The 15,049-nt window shown below is 34.4% G+C and overlaps 1 protein-coding gene across 1 annotated transcript; it reads left to right on the top strand.

Moving 5' to 3' along the window:
• Positions 1–13,257: 13,257 nt before the first annotated feature.
• LOC131054868 (ethylene-responsive transcription factor ERF017-like) lies at positions 13,258–14,250 on the top strand. The gene has a single exon (XM_057989504.2). It carries the CDS (start codon positions 13,401–13,403, stop codon positions 14,010–14,012), a length of 612 nt encoding a protein of 203 aa, XP_057845487.2. The 5' UTR covers positions 13,258–13,400; the 3' UTR covers positions 14,013–14,250.
• Positions 14,251–15,049: the final 799 nt, after the last annotated feature.

Here is a 15,049-nt window from a genome sequence, read left to right as displayed (position 1 = left end):
TTGATGGGAAAATTTACACAAAAATGAAATTCAAAAAATAACAAGAAACAACATTATAAATTGTAAAAATTTAATATAATTAAATAATATTAACAGACTAGGTATTGCACGTTTCTATTCTTATTTTTCGGAAGTAAAAATTTTCAAAATTGAAAGGAAAAATATTTTAAAAACGCAGTTAACTTGAGATGCTGTACTTGAACAAACCATTAGTTTTTGTGATTGTAAACTAATGGTTGGTTCAAGTACAACATTAAAAGTAAACGACCAAAGTTTAGCTTATTCATTCATGCGAACATTGCAGGGCGGCCCATGACTAAACAGAGTTAAAGCAACAAATTTAATTTAACTCAAAGTCCAAAGGAAAAGAAAAATTGAATGAGGATATAATGAATATTGTTGTGAAAACTACAATACATGTTGGTGCTTATTTTCTTTTTTCTTTTTTTAATTATTGTATTAAGCATCATTTAAATTATTACAAGGGGATAAGCCTACAGTGTTCCCAAAGGGCAACAAAACTAAAATAATGGCATAAGACAGTAGCATGGATAGAAGGTGAAGAAATTGACGACAAGGGAATATAGGACAGGTTTTGAATGCCTAATAATGGTTGTTTGTCTTTGGGACGAGGCTAAATTGAAGGTTAAGCTATTGCCGAAATTTCCAATTGAGTTTCAACAGATACCAAAGATCCTCAAAACTTATATCTTTTTTTTCAAGACTTGTTTGACATTAAATGTGCTAATGAGGCTTAATCAGTTGTCGTATTGTTGAATCAGTTAGTTCCACAAGATTGAGTAAGTGACAAAGCTGATACCACGTCATAAAGATTGGTCAAACTAGGTATGTTGCTAAAAAACCCTCCAATGTTATTGAATAGGAGAAAAACCATGGGTTTTAAAAAAAGGGGCCTAAAAAGATATTATCATTCCACTTCACTATGTTCCAAGGATGATCAACACTTGCAAATTGTGTTGCAGGAACATGCATTCCCAAGCCTACACAATGCATTAATTAGTTGAACATGCACCCTAGTAAAAGGTGTCTATGATTTTAAGACCACCTTTTTTCTTAGGTTGAATATAATGTAATAGTTAAGTTGTAAGAATGTATCATTTTTATTTTCTTTAAGAAAACTTCTTAGAAGTTGTGTCAATTGATTATAGAAATTTCTAAGGGGAAGGTAGCAAGAGATGTGAACATCATTGGCCGAGAGGACTTTAAGAAACATGAATGAACCCAACCACATGTGATCACTCTTTGTGGTCCTTTTTTACCACCTTAATATCCACTAGTTTTTAGAAAAAATGGTATTTTGAGCACTACTAATATCGTTCTTAGCACATCTTAAAATTTTGAGTTTGGGTATGTTGAATTTCTCATTCTAGACCAATTCTTTATTCTGAGAAAAAGTGGCCTCATTTGATGCCTTTTGTCTCCCTATTTACATGCACATAACCAATGGTAGATCGTGTGTTACTACTATATCATCAAAGGTCTACCTTCCTACAAAAAATATCTAAATGGTCATTTTTAAATGAATTGTTGATACAATGTTAGTGTTTGAGATATGAACTTAGTGATAATATTTTATATCTAGTTCAAGAATTTAATTTTTTGGAAAGTATACAAATAAGTAGGAGACTATACGGGTATGTGCAAGACCATGGGGGGCCAAAAATGGCAATGGAGAAAAAAAGGCATTTTAAACTTTTCCAAACACGCCAAAATCCGCTTTGACTTTTTGTTTGGGTCGGCCAAAATTTGAATTTGGTTTGGTAATACCAAACCAAATCGGATATCCGATTTGTGATGTCACTATTGTGATGTCATACTTTTTCAAATCGGATATCCGTTTTTCTCAACATAAAAAGTATAGTTTAGTAAAATGGGCATAACGTTTGCGTTTCTTATCGAAATTTTAATTTTTTACAAGTGTTGGAAAGGTAATTCAGAAACCTATCAAATGGCTAAGGTAGTTTTATAATATTATAGACCAAAAATTAATTATAGTAATTTGAAGTTAGTCCTTCAATTTTAAAACTTTAAATACTCACAAATTTTGCATACAATGTCTCATTTTTTTTTCCTATCACCTCCTTTATCTATCACTTGTCTATCTATACTTATATAAATATATTTTATCTATCTCTTTCTTCTCTACTTATGTCACTTCTTTTCTCATCCCATCTAGATAAATAAATTCCCAAGTTACATGCATCTATGCATATTTCTCCATCTTTCTATTCCTATCTCTCCCTCTCCCACTCCATCACTGTCACTCCTTATTTCTATATTTCTCTCTAATAATATCTCTTCTCTCTATTTATCTCCCTCCTCTATCTTATCCTACCTGTACTTATATATTACTTGTCTCCATCACCTCCTTTATCTCCCTATCTTGTCCCCTCTATCTTTATATCCCTATAGATCTATCTTCATGTATATTTATATCTCATTATCTCTAAATCTCATTTATTCACTCCATCTCTCCCTCCATTTGTTTACTCTCTCTATCACTTTCTATCCATATCTATCTCTATCTCCTTCTTCACATCTCCATCTCTTTCCCTATCAATCTCTCTTTCTATATGTTCCTCTATCTTTATATATCTTCCTCTATACATGATTAATCTACTTCTCTATCTCTTCCTCTATCGCTATCTTGAAGTATCTTTCCCTTTCTCTATCTTTATCTCTTTATTTACTCCCTCTTTATATATCTCTGGCTCTCTCCCCCCATCCTTCTCTATTGTACCTTTATATATCTCTATATCTCCCTCTTTCTCTCCCTCCCTCCCTCTCTATCTCTCTTTCTCTCTCTCTTGCACTATCTATATCTCTCTATCTCTCTATCTATCGATATTTCTCTTCCTTTTTATCTCTTTATCTCCTCTTTTTTTCTTATCTCACTCTCTTTACCCCTCTCTATCCATTTTTCTCCATCTCTTTATATATTTATCTTTGTCTTTACCTCTCTCTTTCTCTATATATATTCATATCACTCTCCCTTTATCTTCATTTTTTATCTCCATCTTCCTCTCTCCTTTTCAATATATAGATATGTCTACCTCTTTTTATCCATCCTTGTCCTTTAGTTTTTCTCCCTCTCACTTCATACTCCTTAATATTTATATCTCTATTTATCTCCTTGTCCTTTAGTTCTTCTCCCTCTCTTTAGCTCTTCATCTCTCTTCACCCTTATATCTCTTCTTATTTGAAACTTAGTACATATGGTCTCCTAAGGGGTTATATGGTGTTCTAAAGGGTCATAGAACACCACATGACCCCTTAGGACACAATATGACCCCTAACGACACCATATGGTCTCCTAAGGGGTCATATGGTGTCCTAAGGGGTCATAAAACACCATATGACCCCTTAAGACACAATAAGACCCCTAATGACACCATATGGTGTCCTAAGGGGTCATAACACACCATATGACCCCTTAGGACACCATACGACCCCTAATGACACAATGTGGCATCCTAAAGGGTCATATGGTGTCCTAAGGGCTCATAGGACACCATATGACCCTTAGGACACCATACGACTCATTGCACCATATAGTGTCCCAAGGGGTCATATGGTGTCTTAAGGGGTCATAGGACACCATATGACCCATTAGGACACAATACGGCCCCTGATGACACCTAAGGGGTCATATGGTGTCCTAAGGGGTCATAGGACACCATATGACCCCTTAGGACACCATACGACCCCTTACAACACCATATGGTGTCCTAAGGGGTCATATAACATCATATGACCCCTTAAAACACAATAAGACCCATAATGACATAATATGGTGTCCTAAGGGGTCATATGGTGTCACGAGACACCATATGAGCCCCAATGATACCTAAGGGGTCATATGGTGTCCTAAGGGGTTATATGATGTCCTAGGAACCTTTAGGACACAATAAGACCCCTTAGTACACCATACAACCCCTAATGACACCATATGGTGTCCTAAGGGATCATAGGACACCATATGAGACCAAATGACCCCTTAGGACACCATACGACCCCTTACAACACCATATGGTGTCCTAAGGGGTCATATAACATCATATGACCCCTTAAAACACATTAAGACCCATAATGACATGATATGGTGTCCTAAGGGCTCATATGGTGTCACGAGACACCATATGAGCCCCAATGATACCTAAGGGGTCATATGGTGTCCTAAGGGGTCATATGGTGTCATAAGGGGTTATATGATGTCCTAGGAACCTTTAGGACACAATAAGACCCCTTAGTACACCATACAACCCCTAATGACACCATATGGTGTCCTAAGGGATCATAGGACACCATATGACCCATTAGGACACCATATGACCCATTAGGACACAATATGACCCCTAACATCACCTAAAGGATCATATTGTGTCCTAAGGGATCATAAGACACCATATGACCCTAACGACACTGTATGGTGTCCTAAGGGGTCATATTGTGTCTTAAGGGGTCATATGACACCTTAGGACCCCTAACAACACAAAATGACGCCTAACAATACCTAAGGGGTCATATGGTGTGCTAAAGGGTCATATGTCCTATGACCCCTTAGCACACCATACGATCCCTAATGACACCATATGGTGTCCTAAGGGGTCATATCATGCCCTAAGGGGTCATAGAACACCATATGACCCCTTAGGACACTATACGATGCATAATGATACCATATGGTGTCCTAAGGGGTGATAGGACACCATATGATCCCTTAGGAGACCATATGACCCATAACAACATAATATGGTATCCTAAGGGGTCATAAAACACCATATGACCCCTTAGAACACCATATGACCCATAACGACACCATGTGGTGTCCTAAGGGGTCATAAGACACCATATGACCCCTTAGGACATAATATTACCCCTAACAACATCATATAGAGTCCTAAGGGGTCATAGGACACCATATGACCCCTTAGGAGACATTACGACCCCTTAGGACACAAAATAAACCCTAACGACACCTAAGGGGTCATATAGTTTCCTAAGGGATCATAGGACACCATATGACTCCTTAGCACACTATACGACCCCTAAAGACACCATATGGTGTCCTAAGAGGTCATATGGTGTCTTAAGGGGTCATTAAACACCATATGACCCCTTAGGACACCATACGACACATAAAAACACCAAATGGTGTCCTAAGGGGTCATATGGTGTCCTAAAGGGTCATAGGACACCATATTACCCGTTAGGAGACCATGTGACCCATAACAACACCATATGGTGTCCTAAGGGGTCATAAAACACCATATGACCCCTTAGAACATAATATGACCCCTAATGACATCATATAGTATCCTAAGGGGTCATAGGACACCAGATGACCCCTTATGACACAATATGACCCCTAACAACATCATATAGTGTCCTAAGGGGTCATATGGTGTCCTAAGGGATTATAAAACACCATATGACCCCTTAGGACACCATAAGACCCATAATGACACCATATGATGTCCTAAGGGGGCATATGGTGTTCTAAAGGGTCACGAGACACCATATGACCTCTTAGGACATAATATGACCCCTAACAAAACCTAATGGATCATATGGTGTCTAAGGGGTCATACAATGTCATGCGATCTCTTAGGATATAATATGACCCCTTAGCACACCATACAACCCCGAACAACACCATATGGTGTCCTAAGGGGTCATATGACACCATATGACCCATTACGATACAATATGACCCCTAACAATACCTAAAGGGTCATATGGTGTCCTAAGGGGTCATAAGACACCATATGACACCTTAACACACCATACGACCCCTTAACACACCATACGACCCCTAACAACACCATATGGTGTCCTAAAGGCTCATAGAACACCATATAACCCCTTAGGACACCAATAGACCCATAACAACATCATATGATGTCCTAAGGTGTTATATGGTGTCCTAAAGGTTCACGAGACACCATATGACCCTTTAGGACACAATATGACGCCTAACGATACCTAAGGGGTCATATGGTGTCCTAATGAGTCATATGGTGTCCTAATGAGTCATATGATGTCCTATGGCCTTTCAAGATACAATATGACCCCTTAGCACACCATATAACCCCTAACGATGCCATATGGTATCCTATAGGGTTATAAGATGACATATGGTGTCCTAAGGTGTTATAAGACACCATATGACCCCTAACAACACCTAAGGGGTCATAGGACACCATATGAACCCTTAGGACACAATATAACCTCCAACGACACCTAATGGGTCATATGGTGTCCTAAGTGGTCATATGACGTCCTATGACCCCTTAAGACACAATATGACCCCTTAGCACACCATACAACCCCTAATGACACCATATGGTGTCCTAAGGGGTCATATGGTGTATGAAACTTAAGGGATCATATGTTGTCCTAAGGGGTCATTTGGTGTCCTAAGGGGTCATAGGACACCATATGACCCTTTAGGACACCATACGATGCATGATGACACCATATGGTGTCCTAAGGGGTCATAGGACACCATATGACCCCTTAGGGTAAAATATGATCCCTAAGGACACCTTAGGGGTCATATGGTGTCCTCAGTGGTCATATGATATCTTATGACCCCTTAGCACACCATACGAACCCTAATGACAATATATTATGTCCTAAGGGGTCATGGGATACCATATGACCCCTAAGGATACCATATGACCCATAACAACACCATATAGTGTTTTAAGGGGTCATATGGTGTCCTAAGAGGCCATAGGACACCATATGACCCTTTAAGACACAATATGACCCCTTAGCACACCATATGACCCCTAACAACATCATATGGTGTCCTAAGGGTTCATAGGACACCATATGACCCGTTAGGACACAATATGACCCCTAACGACACCTAAGGGGTCATATGGTAAAGTTAGAGGTGAGGATAGGTATGACAGAGAGATGGTATTTGGGGAAGAGAGAATTAGAGAGAGTTGGGGGTAATTAGGGGTTGGGAGGAGAGGGGGGATGGGAAAGTATCAACAAAGGGAGAGAGAGAGAGATATGAGGAGAGAGGTTAAAAGAGAGAGGTCTAGAGAGAAGGAAATTAGGGGAAGGGGAGGTGGGGAGAGAGAGGGAGGGAGTATCAACAAAGGAAGAGGGGGGAGAGATGGAGAGAGAGCCCCCTGATTACTCTCTCTCTAGTCCATCTATTTATAAATACTTCCCTCTCCCCCTCTACTCCCCCTAATTATCCTCTCTATCACTCTCTTCACCCCTCCCCACATCTCTCCCTCTCTCCTTTTGTTGATACTTACTCTTCTCCCTATCTTCGTATCCGCTAATTACACCCAACTCTCTCTCACATTATTTTTTCCCCTCAATTACCCTCGATCACCTCTCTCCTTCTAAGGGTTTATAGATACTTCCCCTTCCTCCTCTCCCCACCCCCTAATTACTTTCTATGTCTCTCTTCACCTCTGTCCCCATCTCTCTTCTCTCTTTGTTGATACTTTCCCCTCTCCCCCTCTCCTCCTACCCCCTAATAGTCTCAAACTCTTGCTCTCATTCTCTCTTCACCCCAATCACCCCCTCCCTCTCTCTCTTCGCCTACAACCTAATTACCTCTATCTTTATCTCTCTCTCACTCAATCTATCTTCCCCCCAATTACTCTCTCCTTCTCACATCTATCCCCCTCTCCTTTTTTTGATACTTCCCTATGCCTCTCCTTGTCCCCTCCGAATTTTATTGCTAGAGATGAGAAGGAAATGCAGAGAGACTAGTCTAGATCTTAGGGAAGAGACAGTGACATAGAGGAGGAAATTATGAAGAGGTAGAAATATAAGCACCTTCTAGAGCTTGAGAGAACGAATGAGGTATTCAATGACAGTTAGAGATATAGGTTTAGAGAGAGATGTATAAATATGGACAAAAGAGAGGGAGGAAGAGACAAACATGTGGAGTGATAGGTTTAGAAGAGAGAGGCGGAGAAAGGATAAAACATAGATAACATGGTTTATCAAAATTTATAAAACTCAATAAAATTCCTAAATTTTCTATTATTAATTACTTATTCAGTTTTTTAGAGATGATTGTTACAAAAAAATCATGCAGTAGGGAAATCATATGAAAAAGTCATGAGCTTTTTATGTTTTAAAAATGAAGGATGAATTTAAATGAATTATAACTATTTTTTAAAACAAATAATTCAAAATCTACCTATTTTATATCATAGAGATCTGAATTACCTTTCCAACGCCTATAAAAAATCAAAATTCCGATATAAAACACAAAAGCTATGTCCAATTTACTAAAATATATTTTTTAATTTTTTCAAAACGGATATCCGATTTTAAAACATAAATTTTTCCCTCCATTTTTCTGTTCGGGTTTTCTTTGGGATTTGGCTTGGAAGTGACAAGCCTAGAAAGTCAACTAAAAAAATGTGTTTTTCAGTGTTCCTTGATTTTCCAGACTTTATACTGGTGGCTGGCGACTTTTTTTATAGCCAAAATTGATAAAACGAAAAGGGTTTTTTAAGGATGTTCTCAACTTTCCAACAATATGAGGCTTGTCTTATTTCGACTTTAATAAATAATAATTATTTTTCTTCTAATTGAATTCTGACAAAAGTCCTGATTGATAGACTGATTGAAAAACACTCATAACTTTCAAATAGTATAACATTTTTTGAATCTGAAACATGCGTCACATCCTATGCTTCATCTACTATAGGGAAAAATTAAAAAAAAAGCTATAGTAAAAAATCAATAAAAAAATTATTTACTTTATAAAAAATTATAAAAAAATATGTGTCACATCCAGACATGAGTCTAATAGTTATATTATAAATATTATAAAAAAATATTATAATTTGATTGTGATTAGGGTGGTCAGACATACACCTACATCTTATCTTTTTATTGAAATTTTAGTATAGTTGCATTGAAATTTAAAATTTTCATCAAATAGGATTTTCTTTTTCCAAAAAACAACTAGTAGCTTCGAAAATAAATTCAATTTTCTATAGATTCTCTTCTTACATATTTTAAAAATAATGTTCATAACTTATTCAATTTTTCATGTCAAGTTGAATAACTTTGATTTTTTGAAATTTCATTGCCACTTAAGGGCTTGTTTTGGCACACTATGATCCTGCACATACCCATACCTTATGAATCAACATTAAAACCTGGTGAAGTTACAACCCTTTCGTATAACTCTTTTAATTCTACATTTTTCCATTGCTAACCAAACATCTTTAACAACAATGTGCCAAAAATGGAGGAAGAAATCAACCTAAAATCCATTCAGGCTTGAGGATTATCTAGATCCCAAAGAAAAGGTTATGGTACAAAGTACATCGATTCAAGTGCATTTAATAAGGGATTCATTGGGTCATCCATAACCATGCCAACAATGATACTAAGACGAAAATATTATGCTTGAGCCCTTTTCTAAGGAGAGGAATTTGCATGAAGTTCTTTGAGATCTTTTGCATTCAATTTTTAGTGGCTCTCATATCATTGATCTTTTTCCCCCCTAGGAGCTTAATCTACTACTTTGATGTACTAACTTATGATATTGGCTAATAACTAAAAATATATATGTTATATTAGACTTTGACATCAAAAATATTTCTTTCATTATATAAAGGTTTGGTTGAGATCTTCCAATAATCTTACTTCTTTTGACCTTAAACTTTGTAACAAATTATGTATGTAAATACATGGTTTTCACCTTTCCAAATTAGCTCACACTTTCATCTTGTGTAGAAATTGTCATTAACAACCTCCTTCTTTTACTTGTATGCCTCTATCTTGACATAATCCAATCTTTTGGAGGAAAAACTCTTACATCATTTTTATCTATTATCTACCACCTACTAATATTTTATTCAGATTTAGGAATTCAAACCACATAAATTCTATTTTTACTAGAAATCATTTAAATTCGGGATCTCAAGGAATATCAAACCACGCTCACTAATGATTCAAACCTACAAATAGTATAGTTTTTGAATAAAGCTTCACCTTGTCCAATGCCCATTCGATGAGTAGATCCTAATCACCTAACTAAGAGGTTCCTTAAGACTAATCTTGATAAATTATAGCATAAGTGACCATTTCTACTCTAAAAATGGTATTTAACTAAAAAGAAAGAAACCAATATAATCCACATTTATCTTGAAAAATCTCATCTATCCAAAATTTTGATTGAATTTGGAAAATTTAGTTCAAATTTAGAATGTCATTGGGAACCTCCTTCTTAGGATTGAATTCAAGAGATCAAGCTCACATATAGTGCCTAGAATTCTCAATAAACTATGAGACACCTTTAAAAAACCCTATCCCTATCAATTGCACAATAAAAAGTAATTTGTATGAATCCCTATATCAAGAATCTAATGTTAGCTCTTGGATAGTTACTTACTTTAAAAAACCCTACCCCTATCAAAATTAATTTACAATAATCCCTATGACAAGAATCTAATGTTGGGTCTTGGATATTTGAATAATTTTTGCACCATCCAAAATTTCACTAGATCTTTTAAAAGGGTATATGCTGATAAAATTGGTACTAAATAATTCTTTTTTTAGTCTCTCCATAAGGCTATTTTGATTGAGTCTTCTAAGATACAAATGTCTATAATTTTGTATGAAATCTTAAATTTGAGGAAGGAAGATTTAAAGGTTTTACTCTTGTTGCTTACTATAGACGTATAAAAATGACCATATTCCTAAATGAATATTCAATGTTCATTTCATTCTCATTCCTCTATTTAGTTAAATCTAATTTAATTAAATCACCCACATTCTTCTATTTAATTAAATAAATTATTCAATTTATTTAGTTAAATTCACTTAAGCCCTTTACATCATTTAAATGAATAAATCATTTTATTTAATTAAATCCCTTCTCCCTACTTTTTAATTAATGCCCATAGTAAAATAAAAGTTAAGTTATTTGAGGTATAAATAGAATAATGTGGGCTAAATTTAACAATGATAATAATTAGAGGTGATTTATTCAAAACAAAATTTGGAGAGAGCAAGTTGATTGAGGTAAAAATATATAATTGAGATTTCTAATGAAAAATTACTAAAGTAAATATTGTTACTATTCCTTTTGAATTTTTCATCCATCAAGTGAATCTCTATAGAATGAATGGTGTATTAATATAAAGATTTTCTATGTTAAAAAAGAGTTGGAGTTCAACTATTAGAGGACTAAATAATTGCAACTATTTGGCAATTCACTAAGTTCTTGCAGGTGAAAGGTCTAAATTGATACAATTATAGATTTTATATTGGAGAAAATAAGATTTCAAATTAGTTTCATCTATGTTTGAAGGAAGACCTAAAAGACAAATGAAATTTAGTCCAAAAACATAGATCAAGTGTAAGAAAAGCTTTGGCTAAAAGGGTATCCATAAACAACTTTGGCTATACCTTATTTTTTTTGTCTATGATAATTTTATTTTGGATTAAAGTTGAAGAAAGTGAGTTACAAAGAATATAGATTCCACAATATTAATAAAAACAATAAATTAACAATATTTTATATTATATTATGTTATTTATTTAATATATACAAAAGTACTTATTCTTACCGAACTATAGAAAATTTAAGAAAAATACTTTAAACATTTACAAATAAATTCATTTATTAATGGTTACAATTATGCATGTGGGTGGTTTTTAAATAAAAAGATCTAAATTGATTTTTTTTTTCTTATTCTTCCAACTAACACAAACTTTTTTTTTATCACAAAATAGAAAATAAAAATATCATCTTTATCCTCCTGAATATTTTAAAAAAATTGCTCCACCTAGAATTCTTTGTAATTTTTTATTTTTGTTCTCATATAAAATTCATATTGTAAAATTATATTTTTCTCCCTTGTAATCTAAAATTTTTCTAATGAAAAGATTTAAGTTGAAATCTAATTTTATTATATTAATATTTATTACTATGTATTAATATTAAATTATTTATTATGTTCTAATAGATTTATATTTAAATATATTATTTAATATTATATAAAAAATTAAATTCTATTATATATCAACAACAAAATGGCAATTATATAAGCGTTTCTCTCTCAACCCACTTTCTACATATGAATGCAGATGGAGATAGACTAAAACATTAGAATTCATAATTTTGATTTTATTTTTATTTTTTAGTGAAAATTTAAGATATTTTTAACCTTATTTTAAATATATGATTTTTAAAAAAAAATCATATGTATATGCTATTTTTTCTATTAATTGTAATTAATTAATACATACCTTTTAAAAATGTGCCCAAAAATTAATGCATACAATTTTAATTTTTACAAACCAACCCCCTACCCCCAAAAACAACTCAATACATATTTCACCTTAACAATCAAATTGCAATTATAAATTCACTGTAAAATCAAACTGCCACTGTAACTCTTAAATTTAATCTGTGCACTATGGAAGCCCTAAAATATTATTGGCTTTTGTTATGCATTTACTGTGGGAGTACATCTAGATATTTTGTGCAACTTCATCAAAAAATAAAATCCCTTAAACAAGTGTCCCATCATAGACTAACAAAATGCGCATGAAAAAGAAAAACAATGAGAAGTAATTTTTGCATGAGGGACTCACATGGAACTTTTTGCTGGGCAGTGTGAGACATTTCCGATGGACAAACGTGTAATACAAGCCTATCAATTAAATATAAGCTAATTTAATTAACTTAATTATCTTAATTACAATTATTAATCTAAATTAATTTTAGACTTTATTTGATCACTTTTATATAATTAATCTCATTATCCAAACCATTAAAAATAACCTAAAATTATTTAATCAATCCATTAACTGTGAATGAAACACTTCACAATTATTTTGATAACATTTGTAATTTTCGATTATTCAACCTTATGTACTTAACTTTTTTTTATTATTGAAATAAGAAGATAAAATAACAGAGTTATGTACTTAACTTTGTTTAACATTCAATATAATATCTATAACTTGTACTCAATTTGATGAAAATCTTTTCCAAAACTTTGGAAAGGACAGTTTGGTTTTTAGATGGATGACAACCAAAAGCAATTCCATGACACGTTTAAAAGCCTCAGCCTTCATTTCAATAGTGCCACTTTATTAATAAAGCATCTAGAAACCCTCGGTTAAGAAACGTTCAACGCTCTTCACACACATTTCCTTTAACAGTCAACATATTTGCGGCGTTACCTATATATTCTTCATTCTCATTTCTCACTTTTTCCTCAACACGCAGCTTAACATTCTTCCGACTTTTTACATTCTTCACATCTTACACAAAATACCTTACCTTCGCCATTTCCAGCGCCCAATAGGATACTGAAAATTATACTACTTCTTCATATCTTACATTTTGCCTGAACAAAATGAGCACACCCGTCAAACAAGAGCCCGCCCGAATTCCACCTCCAGACAATCACGGAGAAAAGAGCATGAAATTTAAGGGAATTCGGAAGAGAAAATGGGGAAAATGGGTTTCAGAAGTGAGAATGCCCAATTCCCGATCTAAAATTTGGCTGGGATCTTATGACACGGCTGAACAGGCAGCCCGTGCTTTCGACGCCGCCATTTATTGTCTGAGAGGACCTCACGCCAATCTCAATTTTCCCGACACCATACCCGCCATTCCGTCGGCTTCGTCACTTTCCCGTCAGCAGATTCAGGCCGCCGCCGCCAAATATGCGCGGGGCCAAATCCCCTCCACCTGCAAAAATAATAGCAGCGCCTTGTCGGAGAAGCCATTTTCGCCGCCAATTTCTTCCACTCCGTCGGAAATGCAGACGTTAAGTGACAGTCTATTGATGTCGGAGGACCTTGATTTTGTGTTGGGGGAATCTTTGTTTCTGCATTCCGACAGCAATCAGTTGCTGAATTTGGACGAACTCCTGTCTGATGATGCAGCTACGTCGGAACTGACGTCACCAACAGGCGAGAAGGGGTCTAAATTCTTTGACGCATCGCACTTGTGGAATTTCTGAATTATGAGCCGATTTGGACAATTAGGAAAAACTAATTTGTGGCCACAGATAAAGCATTTTTGTCCATGTTGGCAATTTTGCCACGTGGACGTCAAAACAGTAACAATTTTTAAATTTTTTTTGCCACTCAGGATTCCCTGTGATATATCTTCAGTTACATCAATTCTAATATTACAATGTATTTTCAATTTTTTATGTGAAGATGCTGAAAAAAAAAATTGTTCACACAGTTTATTAAGATTTTCTTCAAGTTATCATCATGAATTATGAAAATTTCATGTACTTAACAATAGATATATCAATCAGTTATATTAAAACAGTTTTCAATATATATATAAATACAAAACATAATTATGAGTAATATTTTAAACTGCAAAAATTATAAGAATTTTTTTTTTCCTGATAAATTATAATTAAAATTAACAGCCATCAATTTTAAGCATTAGTGTCACCTCTTTAATTCTTTCAAATTTTCTGAAAGTACAATAATAAAAAGTGAGATTCAAACAACTTTGACAGTCTAGATACCTTTCTTTCTTCGATCTTAAAAAAAATGAAGTGTATAGATTTTTGGATTTGACTGTAAAACATTTTTGAACATCAACATTTCAGAACATACTCTATAATCTGGTAGCGGCTATTCTGGCTCCAAAACAGACCTTTCGTACAACCTGATAGCGACATGTTAGTCCATCGCAGCCGTTTATTGTAAAATCGACAGTATAAAACACGTCCTTATAATCTGCAGTGATCAGAATTAAAATATATGAAAAAATAAAAAAATATGTAAATATAACAAAACCAAAAATAATATTCTTTAACATTAGATGTAATTGAGCAGACCATTATATTATGCTCTCTTTCACTGTACACAACCTGGAGCTTAGCAATTTAATTCTCTAGTAACAAGAAGAGAGGAAAAGTTAACGGAAGTTGCTAGCAAACTTGACAAGTTTCTCAAATTCTGTCCTTTTTTTGGTATATGTTTGGTCATTTCATTTGATTTATCTTGTGAATAAACCACCGTTTTAACATTC

This window comes from Cryptomeria japonica, chromosome 2 (assembly GCF_030272615.1).
Source record: "Cryptomeria japonica chromosome 2, Sugi_1.0, whole genome shotgun sequence".
In the NCBI taxonomy this organism is placed as follows: domain Eukaryota; kingdom Viridiplantae; phylum Streptophyta; class Pinopsida; order Cupressales; family Cupressaceae; genus Cryptomeria; species Cryptomeria japonica.
This window is presented reverse-complemented; position numbering and strand designations above follow the sequence as displayed.